This window comes from Neoarius graeffei, chromosome 17 (genome assembly GCF_027579695.1).
Source record: "Neoarius graeffei isolate fNeoGra1 chromosome 17, fNeoGra1.pri, whole genome shotgun sequence".
In the NCBI taxonomy this organism is placed as follows: Eukaryota; Metazoa; Chordata; class Actinopteri; order Siluriformes; family Ariidae; genus Neoarius; species Neoarius graeffei.
The window spans coordinates 70,961,976-70,973,623 of NC_083585.1; the positions used below are offsets into that span (position 1 = coordinate 70,961,976).

At 44.3% G+C, this 11,648-nt stretch overlaps 1 protein-coding gene across 1 annotated transcript in view; it reads left to right on the top strand.

Annotated features, from left to right (window-relative positions):
• Positions 1-10,379, top strand: part of rab2a (RAB2A, member RAS oncogene family) — a 37,342-nt gene extending 26,963 nt beyond the window's left edge. The window contains exons 3-8 of the mRNA XM_060897970.1: positions 764-831; positions 5,865-5,947; positions 6,035-6,127; positions 6,214-6,325; positions 7,103-7,171; positions 8,826-10,379. Of these exons, the coding sequence (XP_060753953.1) occupies positions 764-831; positions 5,865-5,947; positions 6,035-6,127; positions 6,214-6,325; positions 7,103-7,171; positions 8,826-8,921 (521 nt within the window). The 3' untranslated portion in view covers positions 8,922-10,379. The remainder of the gene's footprint in view (positions 1-763; positions 832-5,864; positions 5,948-6,034; positions 6,128-6,213; positions 6,326-7,102; positions 7,172-8,825) is intronic.
• The last annotated feature ends 1,269 nt before the right edge of the window (positions 10,380-11,648 follow it).

An 11,648-nucleotide genomic window follows, 5' to 3' on the forward strand; every position in this document is an offset into this window, starting at 1 on the left:
GATTTAGGGTTGTATTTTAGTTGTTTGTGTAATTTACAGCAGCATAACCATGAGTTATGAGGAGAATGAAGTGTGTGTGTGTGTGTGTGTGTGTAAGCTGTACATTACTGTGTTAATGAACTCCAGTTCCATCACGCGTCTCCTGTAATAAAGTAAAAAGCACATGCCGTCCCAGCGCTCACCTCGACTCTGACCTGATCAGATGTCTGATGGCGTCGAAGTGGAGAATAAACACTGTCTCCATCTAAAACATTTGGTCTTCAACATCTAAGCATCCTGTTATAACTAATCAGAGCAGAAACTGAGAATAAAATAAAACCCTTTCTGATCTCTCTGTAGCTCTGATCAGCTCCTGAAGTTAATAATTTGTATAAATGTGATGAAGTGAATTGGAGGATGCGGGTCGGCTACAGGAAGTGTGAAGGTTCATGTTTAGAAATCTGAAGTTCCTGAACTACAGACTGACTAATTCCACACTCTTGTCACCAGGGTACCAGACCGGGTGTGTAAATTTACAGTAGATAACGTCTGTGTATTAACTTATGGGTTTAAATCTGATCAAACCATTTCCACCAATAAATAAATCCAGTCTGAGGGTAATAACGCTGAGATTTTCAGCAGTGCTCGGTCTCCTTTACAGCATTTATAATCTAATGAGCAGGAACTCGTGTGTGTGTGTGTGTGTGTGTGTGTGTGTGTGTGTGTGTGTGTGTGTGTGTGAGAGATGGCGGTGTTCATCAGGTTCTCTCATTCTTGCTCACAGGTGTAGAATTCGGAGCGCGGATGATCACCATTGATGGTAAACAGATAAAGCTTCAGATCTGGGACACGGTGAGACACGAACACTTCATTCCCTCTCACACGCACACCGACTCGTGCAGGGTGTGGGGACGTCTGACTGAAAAGCACACACACCAGCTGTTTAAAGCAGATACACAGAACCTTTATTTTTAAATAAGTCTGAGTGGATAGTATCTCCATCCTTGACTCTTGTATGCTGCATAAATGGAAATAAATGTATATATTTTTGAGAGTTAAAATCGACCGCTAAGTTGTGATTGGAGCTGAGCCAGCCAGCCCTGAGCGCGTGATGTCACAGCGGGAACCGGTTTTAAGGCCGAGGCCTTTTACAGCTATAGACCAAAGTCATATAAATAATTTATGGTGAAAGTAAGAAATCCCGTTACCGACTCGCTCAGCTAAGACTGATTTGACTTCACTGATTGTGGGTTGACTCTCATTAAAACAGGATGGGTGCTATAACTTATGCAACATACATGTACATGCATGCATTTTCACTGATAAAACGTAAAAGGCTCATTAAATAATCAGATGAACTGAGACAATCACATTCTGAAGCAAATTAAATAATCTTATACCGCTAACTTAAACACACAATACAAGTTACATGGATTAATCTAAATGCAGGTAAACAACGAGTTCTATGGATTTTTTTGTTTGTTTTTAAATCCAAATGAGAGTCGGCGCTTACCCGTCTGTGTTCTCGCTTCTTGAAGGCCGATCTTGTGGCCGATTTGTTTTGAAACAGTCTGACTTTCAGTTGTTCGTTCAGTTCTCTAATCATTTGCTTCTTCCATGTAAGGGCGAGATGGCAGCGATATCCAGTTTAGAAATCAGACAGCCGCTCCGCTCATGCTCTCCATACTGTGTGTTCCACCATTACTGCTCGGCTCAGGCAATTACTAAAACCCGGGACGGAACGTGATGTCGCCGGTTTTAGCAACAACCGCAGGGAGGTCACTGCCCGAGCGATATGTTCCGTCCCAGGTTTTAGCAGCAACCCTCGGCTCACTCTCCAGGAGGACTGCTGCAACTGAACTCGCTAAAAAAAAAAAACTTTTTCTGTAATTGTTGGTACTGCACCCTCTTTCAATCCGGGCTTATAGCCAACGCTCCTCAACAGATCAGAGGTCTCGTACGAGTCTTCAGTAAAATGTGCAGAGCAGAGGAGAGACCACTTCGTAGCCGCCCAATGTGCCCGTGAACTTCTCGCAAAACACATTCAAATCTTTGCAGTTTGAACATTCTTGGGCCGTGAATGCAACGTAAATCCACCTTCTGTCGCGTTGCTGCACCGCCAGCAACACATCTGCGTGGCATGGCGATAAATTAGCTCTAAATGGAGGATCGGCGTTGCAGTCAGCTCTGTGTTTTAGTATAGTGGAAATGGCGATGAGACTGATAGACTTCCTGCTGTGACGTTACGGACGTCAAGGTCATTCACTCAGACCGCTACCTATATAAATCACTTTAATTGTAAAAATTACTATATTAGATTTATTGTTAACGCTTAAAACTATTCCTGTGCCATTCTTGAGGTCTCAAGGCGTTTATAAATGAAAGTGAGCCCATGGCTCTGCGTATATCAGGGATGAAAGTCTTCCGGATTTACCTGGAAATCTGGATATTTGATAAAACTCTTGAAAGTCTCCGGTTTTCTGAATGGGGAAATTTTATTTTTCGGATTTTTCGCGTTCCTAGACGCGGTGTAATACTTCGCATCGTCCTTGCATGGGCGCGGTCCTTAAATAGCCCAAACATAGTTCACTGATTAAAGACAGGTGTTCTTTGTTAACGGCGCGCGTGCTGGAGCTCGTTAGGCGCCTGCAGGTGCACGAGCTCAGGCGCGCAGGACTGACACCGTTCTGCGCAAGCGCAACACAATCGCACTAGAAAGCATGTTCAAGCTGCCAGTGTCGCTGCGGTCTTTCTAGTTGCGAATTACAAGTATTTCCTCGTTATTAATTCGCCATGTCAAAACAAGCAATACTTTCCGACTCCTTTTGGCGTGAAGAGAGGTAAGCAATTTCCGTATTGGCCCGAATATAAGACGACCCTGAATGTAAGACGAAACCCCCCCCCCTTCCAAGTTCATCTTTGGGGAAAAAGTTTTTTGAAGACCAAATGTTCATTCATATAACTCGTATTTATTTCAAAATTCTGTTTAAAATTAGAGGCTTTTGTTTTTCACATTTAAATAGAGGTCATTTCAGTCTCATTTCCGTGAACACTTTTCATAGAAGTAAAAAAAGAGGCTAAACTGCAGGCTACTAGACAAGCCAAATTAAAACATTTAAATTGCATTAATTCAACAAATTTGTCAGGTTTAGATTGAAAGTTCATAAACTTCAGAATGTCAATGCATTAACTTCCCATAGCCTGCGGGTATATGGAATACATTTGCAGAACAGTGCAAATGCTTTAAACAATACATTAAACAATACATTAAGGTTTACAATAATAAACAACTGAAACAATGGAAAGGGGAGTTTGCTAAATTACAGCTACTCAGCACAGAGACTCTCACTGTCCTCACTTTCACTTTCGTTTTTGGCGGCATTTTGTCTAGTCCGCGAATTTAAGACGACCCCCCCTTTTTAAGAGCTATTTTTTACAACAAAAACACCGTCTTATATTCGAGCCAATACGGTTATTTTTTTTTTCCATCAAAGTTGCATTTTGTGCTTTCGAAGCTAAGTTTTAGCGCCGTTTCTAGAACACAGCATCACGAAACCATGGAAGAAACAGCAATAATGGAAGAGCCGGTTTCTAAGCTGCCTAAAACTAGCAATGGGAATTATTTTTAGTTACAGAATGCGCTCAGGCTGCCAGTCAGTGTGTGGACGCCCCCCCCCCCGAAAAATCCTAGCCACGCCCCTGATTTGAGAGAAATTTGGTCTTCATTGGTGTTTAAATTTACAGACAATACAAACTAATGTAAACAGCTGGCTTCAACTCGCATAAATCTGAATTGGAAATGTTTAGTTCACTTTAGCTTCTGCAAATGCACAACTCCACTAAAAGATTGATAAACGAGGCTCAACGTCCCCAACATTGAAACCTGAAAGCTTTAGAAACTCTAACAGACCTTTACTGTTTAACAGCACTGGTTTGGGATTTTGCTGAGTTTACCTTCAACTCTCTGATATTTTTTTCCAAAGTAATGAACTGTGTAGCAGGAAAATCACCGCGTTTTCTAAACGCACTCCTGAAAATCACTCATTAACTCGGGGAATTAAATTTGATATTTTTGACATGTTAATCATTAATGTACATGAAAGAAAAAGGATTAAAAGTTATAACTTGTTTTAGTGAAAATAAGCACTAAAATGCTCTAGAATGCAGGGGTTTGCGTGTTAAAATATGTTTTCAGGGGACGTTGCCCCCCCCATCTTAGTTTGACTTTCAAAAGTTCAGGGGTTTTTTTTCTTTGCTCCACTTTCATCTCTAGTATCTGCTTAAGTTTTACTCAGTGTGTGGTGCATTTCCAACACTAACAGCAGGGGGCAGTGTGTACAGCAGCAGCACACTCAGCGCCACAGCCACCAGTGTGAATTCTCCTCTCTGTCATGGTGGTTGTTTTTAACGTTGGGGTTTGCCACATGTCATAATCCCATGAACTCGGCCTTCTTCACGTCAAGTGACTAAGAAAGTGTTCCAGTAGGGGTGATTGTCCATCAGCCCTGACTGCCCTCTAGTGGACTGGCTCGCGGTGTCATCAGATCAACACGTGGGTGTGGAACTGCTCAGTGAACACGGAGCGGTTGGGGAACTGCACCGTAACCACGCGGAGCCCAGTGTGTGTTCTGGGTTTAAGCATGCTCATGTGGAACCATTATTGTGCTGCCTGAGAGCCGGTTCTGTACCACAGTGCAGAGGGAACGTGTGCAACAGTCAAAAACTGGAGAAAACCAATCCTTGGGAATTCTTCTGCTTTCCATAAGTGATTCCTGTCTGTCTGAGTGACACCTCACACTTGTGTGTCTGAACAGAACCCTGGTGTGTTCTCCTCCCCAGTACAGTTCTTTAGTCAGGTGAGAACACGGCGCTCACGCTCGGGTCCGAAACCACCAGACTCATCTCTGGAAAAAGTTATTCAACTCTGAGTTGACTCATCTGCAGGAAGTGAATCAACATGCTTTGTGTGTGTGAGAGAGATGTCCAGTAGGGGGCGCTTGAGTCTTACACGTCAGTGTTGAAGCTGAAGGGTTTGTGTTGTACAGGAAATACCGTCTCTCTGAAAGTGTTGAATCGGAGTGAATTAGGTGGCGGTTTGTCTCGGGCGGGGTCTCGGTGTTTGCTGATGTGTTCGTTGACTCTGATGGTTTAAGGATTGTGTTTGGTGTCGGGTTTGAGCCGGGCTCCTGTCAGCAGCACTGTTTCCTGTCCTGTGCAGTAAATTACCCTGGGGCTTTGAAGTGATGCATTTCCTCGGTGTGGTGTTGGTGTGATAGAGCGTGATGGAGCGCTGCAGCAGCGTAACAGGAGAAATCTGCATCTCTGGCCTTCCTGTAACCTTTCGCCGTGCACAGATGGCCAGCATAAAAGTGCCATTCATCATTTATTCACAATGGACTCCATTAACTCTAATGTTAACAGCTGCCCCCAGGGGGGAGGGGGAGGGGATTTGGGGGAGGGGCCGGGTTTATTGAATTGGAATGGGTCTCCTCCTGCCAGTGTCTCTCTCTCTCTCCCCTCTGAGTCAAGACAGGGGCCATCTTATTACACACACACACTCTGATTGGTTAGCCTACTGTACAGAGGTGCATTGTGGGATAACAGAAGTGTGTGTGTGTGTGTTTTCCTACACAGAGTAGATAACAGTGATCTGGAACACTGTGTAACATGTAAATACTAAACATTTATAATAAACAGAGCTGTCTCACTCCTCCCTCTCACACACCGTATAGTCCAGGACACACACCTGCCCGTGTGTGTGTGTGTGTGTGTGTGTGTGTGTGTGTGTGTGTGTGTGTCAGGTCTCACTGCACTGAACAAACCTCACCTAAAGAATGTCTGAAGATCATAGTGATGTGCATGAGGAAAGTGTGTGTGTTTTACAGGCTGGTCAGGAGTCATTCCGCTCCATCACCAGGTCTTACTACAGAGGAGCTGCAGGAGCTCTACTTGTTTATGACATCACAAGGTAAACGCGTGCACACACCCCGCATGCACACACCCCACACACACACACACACACTTTTCTCAACCTGGTCACTGGTGTATTTTACAGAAGGGACACCTTTAACCACCTGACCACCTGGTTAGAAGATGCCCGTCAACATTCCAACTCCAACATGGTCATCATGCTGATCGGGAATAAGAGGTACAGTGCATTCTGAGAAGCAAAATAATTGGCACCTTTTGATAAAGGAGGTGGAGCCAGGATTGTTTATTTCTCCTGTCATTCAGCGACCTGGAGTCGAGGAGAGAGGTGAAGAAGGAGGAGGGAGAGGCCTTCGCTAGAGAACATGGCCTCATCTTCATGGAGACTTCAGCCAAGACCGCATCCAACGTAGAGGAGGTGTGTGTGTGTGTGTGTGTAATATATAACACACAGAGGGTTCCTCACAGTCAGGACATAACCAGTGGAATGGGTGTTCTTTTGTGAAGCTCCGCCCCTTGCCCATTCACTCCCCTCCCCCTTCACTTCCCCAAATGATTAATGCGTCTCATTAGTGTCATGTGAATTCTCCTGACTCTGCCCTCTTCATGACGTCTGTCTCCTGTCTCAGCTTCATGAATATTCATCAATCTTCCCCCTCACTCACACACACACACACACACACACACCCCATCTATTGTCTTGTCTGTTTATAATAATCTTTGTATGTAGTTATGACATTTAAGTAATCGTGAAGCCCACACAGCACTGTAATGCCGCGCTCGTGTCATGTTGTGACGAAATGAAGACTGAGACGGTGCTGTTTACGGAGCTGTAACTATGGCAACACAAGTGACCGCAAAACAGATGCCGTGATTTCCGTGATCAATATCAGAATCTATTTTATAACCGCTCTGATTAACACAGGAGTAGCAGCTGTGTACCCCTGCAAACCGCCCCAAAAAATTATACGTCTATTTACATAGATATATAGCGCAATCTCTCTCGCACAGGTTTTTCATGTAACTTCAATTAGATGTTTCTTGTTGCCATGGTAACCTTCATATCCAAACCCAGCCCCCTTCTTCAATTATATTAAATTTGGAAGCAAATTCAGTGGTGAACTTTAGGTGTTTGTATGGTCATGAGTTGTTTTGTTTGTTTTTTGTGTGTGTTTTTTTTTTTTTCGTTAAATAGGCATTTATCAATACAGCTAAGGAGATTTATGAGAAGATCCAGGAGGGCGTGTTTGACATCAACAATGAGGTAAACACAAACAGGAAGCATGTTTGTAGAACGTGTTGGTTCTGGTCACTGATGTTATAGCAGCGATAAACACTCGCTCCCTCAGCAGGGTGTCTCTCTTCTCTCAGCATAAAAAAAATGCAGAAACTGAAGCGAAAACTTACAGCTCCAGCTTCATCTCTGACTGTTACAGAGCACTCACACTGGAGACTCCTTCCAGAGACATCACACACACACACCTTACAGAGAACGATCAGTGATTAAACACAGTTTAATCTGTTCACGTGGAGCGTCTTCTGGACACGCCCCTGAGGATGAGCAGTTACTATAGTAACAATAACGTATTGGATTGAGCCGCTGTTATAGAGAATTATACCACTCGTGTGTGTGTGTGTGTGTGAGATTGCCTGGATGTGATTTGGTCAGAAGGTGAGCAGTAATCTGTGCCGCAGAGAGCAGCTCCGCCTGCAGCTCCAGCGGTAACATCAACAGCTTTATATTGATGCTCTCCTCCTAATGCGTTGTTACTATAGTAATGGCTCATTCACAGGGGCGTGTCCAGCAGGCGCACCGCATAATCGAATAGTAATCAACAGATTTAAAAACTTGTCTAACAGACTAAAATGTCTAGTCATTGATGTGGTGGAATTTTTGTTAAACGTTTACTGGTGAAAATATCCAATAGATTCCACCGATCGTGAACAATATCGAGTCGGATGATTTTAAAAGTGTGTCTGCGGCTTTAAGGGGGGCGGCTGGCTCACCCTTCCCAGAATGCAGTGTGTTTGTTTACCTACAGGCGGCAGAGTGCAGTGTCCACCGCAGTAAAACCTCCACAAGGTCACTGTTACTGCGCCGTTCGAAATCCATCGCGAGCTTTTTCTTCACGCACGTCTGGACGTTTTGAACACAATACACCTGATTTCATTCTTTCCTTCATCGACACGTGTGAGACGCCGAGGCCGGTTCTGATCCATTACAACGGAACAGCAAAACGAACGCAGAGTGGATCGATGTAAAGAATGAAAATATTTTGGCAAAATATTTTCTATTTCATGTTGGTTTAATGTGTGGTGTCGGATGTTGCAGAATATCGGTGGCATTGAAAATGTTGATTCACTACCAAGCGCAGAAGCGTCTGGGAAGGGTGACCCGCCCCTTTAATGGCCACTAAAATAGTGTTTTTAACTAATTTTGTATCTTGAACATTAAAAACCTGCTGCCTGACTTCAGAACCCCACCACCCCGTCTGGGACAGAGCTCATCTCCGTGCGCGCGCTGCTGAACAGATAAAGCCATGAACAGTTCCGTAGATCTCTGCTCATGTTCACGTGCAGATTAAATTATTGTTTTAAATGTTTTACGCTTGGTTAGTTAATACCTCAGTGTTTGTTTACGGTCCTGACTGCAGTGTTGCAGCGTTCCTCACCTGCTTAACAGATAATCTCACACAACCTGACTAACTGCTAATGCTAGTAGGACTCGTGGCCACGCCCCCTCCCCTTTCCTGGTGTGCATTTTCACATAGCAGCATGGACTCCTGACACCTGACTCGTTCTGACCAATCAGAGTCCAGAACTCATCACTGAGAGGAGAGAGAGATCAGTCAGAGGTGTGTAGAGATGACTTCATCACAGCGTGACACTACAGAGGTGTTTTTGTTTTTTTGTTTCAGGCGAATGGGATCAAGATTGGGCCGCAGCATGCTGCCACTAACTCCACGCTGGCTGGAGGACAGGGAGGACAGCAGGCTGGGGGCGGCTGCTGCTGAATTACCACTTCTACCCCTTTTACCCTGTCCCCTCCTCTGTCCCCTCCTCTTGTTTCTACTGGACTGGTCGCTCTCACTAACGTTTTCTTAACCCTCAAATCCAAATCATGTACTAGATGGCTGTAAACGAAAAAAAAATTTAAAAAAAAAACATATATATATATACCTACTCCTGCAGAAGATGCCCAGGTAGTGAAGTGATGAGGAGCGGGTGGAGCTCTCCGTGCTCAGCTGCAGCAGGTTCCTGATCGTACGGTTAGCTAGGCCTCGAGCCACGCTGGTCAATATTATCTTCATGTTTGTGGATTTCTTTTTGTGCCCCTTTTTGTTGTTGTTGTTGACTTTGAGCTGAATTGTATTAAACACTACAAAGTCACCTCTAGTATTTTAATCGGTGTGTGTGTGAGAGAGAGAGAGAGAGAGAGATTGACTGACTGACTCTGGAGTCCGGATGAAGGGGCGTGTCCCAGCACTGAGTGACCACGGGGTCCTGGCTTAACAAAGGGGCAGGGCTTAGATTGGAAGGGCTCTGCCAATTGGAAACATTCCATTATGACATCACAGTGTAATAGTTTAGCGAGCGTCAGTGAGCTTCCTAAAGGGATTAGTCGGTGGGTCTGGTGTCACTCTGAGCTGCTGGAGGAGGAACAGAGCACAAAGACTCGCTGGGGTCATCAGGTCTGTGATTGGTGGATCATTAACAAACTCCGCCCCTGTCGACACAGCTCCACTCGTCACTCAGTAAAACGTGGGGGGGGCTGTGATGAAATGAGCAGTTGTGATTAAAATGAAGATAAGCAGGTGTGTGTGTGTGTGTGAGAGAGAGAGAGATGTGTATTTATCAGGACACTCTGTATATATGGCGCTAAGTTCTTGCTTTGATGTACATTAGAGTTAAATTAGCCTTTTTTTGACCCGACGCAGTGTGAGTAGAGCTTGAGAATGCGACAGTATTCTGCGCTGTTTTGACTTTTTCCGCCTGATTCCTTTGACTTCCTGCCTCCTCCTCTTCTCCATCGTGTATAGAAACTTCACATAGATTTATTATACTGTGGATCTGTTTAAATGCCAATTTTGTGTTGATCCGTGTCTCTGAAACACAGTTCGCCTTAAACCCATATCAGAGCGGCGTTTAACATAATCATGGCACATTACAGAAGATAGGACGGCGGATACGCGTGTTCTCACACACACTAATCCTGTATACTCAGTTTGATATATACAATATAAAATGTTCATTAGAATTGTTCCTGTAGCGTCAGTCCAGCCCCGCCTCCTCCATGCATACGGCTCGCGCTCTCCACTGCCGCCCTGTCCCCTCCCTCTGGGTGAATATCTTGTCTGTGGTGAAAGGGCGTGCGGTAAAAAGCCAAACTGAAGTAAAGTTGTGATTCTCCACTATTATTTGCTGTGTTCTTCAAATACAATGCTATCACAATAAAACATGAATAAAACTCCTCCCTCTGGACTGGTGTGTGTGTGTGTGAGAGAGAAAGTACGAGACAAAGCAGTAACCGTATGACTGTGAGAATGGAGACTTTTAAAAACCCTGCGCCTCAGTAATGAAGCTGGATTCCACTTAATTTGTATTCAGTTTTACTAAAGGAATGAAAAATGAAGCTGCTTGTTAGAAATAAACTCGTACACATGAGACTTTTTTTTTTTTTGGTAAGTGTGTAAATGCTTTCATGACCAAACCGAACTGAAATTGTTCCCTTTCTTCAGACTTGTGTATTTTGTTGATAAATGACAATCAGCTGTAAATTACTGTGTTTATGGCCTGTTGACATTTGGCCACGCCTGCAAGACTCCAAAAAAGGCAAAGAGAGCTCAAGATGACAAAATGTCCCGCTGATGTCTGCGTGCTAAAAGAGCGCCGCCTCCAGCACAGTGTTTTAAATGTTCCAGTAATGCAGCTCAGCCACTGCAGTGAATCAGCTACCATACACTCGCTCTGTCCACCTCTTTTTACAGGGTGCCATTACTTTCACCTTTTGTCCTGATTGAAGTACTTTTAGAATTGCTTTATTTCATGTCATTTAATAGGAAGCTCTGAGTTGTTCCTTAAACTTTTGTGTAACAGAAAAGAAGCGGTGATTTAAACTCTGCAGCCTAATCCGTGATCACAGGAACCCCGCCAGTCATTTGACTCGAATCAAGGTTCACGTCACGGAGTTACCCGCTACATACATTTCTATGCACTTGTACGATACAAACCTTTTTTTTTCAGGGTTTTCGTCCCACCACTGTGAGTGATTTATGAATGATTGTTTATTTTCGTGACTGCTGTGATGAACAAGGCCCAGTGGAAATTAACTTTCTCTCCTGAGGTTTTAAACTTTTCCTGAGGTAGAAAAGGTCTCAGCGGTACCCCAGGTGTTCACCTCCTCACGCTGGCGGGGTTCTCAGAGATGGACAGGTTCTGATATTCTGGTCGTGTGCTTTCTAGGTGGGAGGGGTATACTCTTTCCCCGTCAGTCACGGCAACACCAGCCAATCATGTGCGTCTGTGAGCTCATGTATGTGGAAGAGGGCAGATAGTGCTTTCCTCTGAACAATGTAACACCACCTTATGATGCCGCAGGAAGTTCGTGTTCACCTTCACCCTCCCTGTCCCGTGAGGGAGAGAACCAGCTGGTGGGTGGGAACTGGCTGAGAGTAAATTAAGAAGAAAATCAGGAGAAAAGGGTTAGTGGGTTTTTTTTTTTTGTTTTTTTTTAAATATAA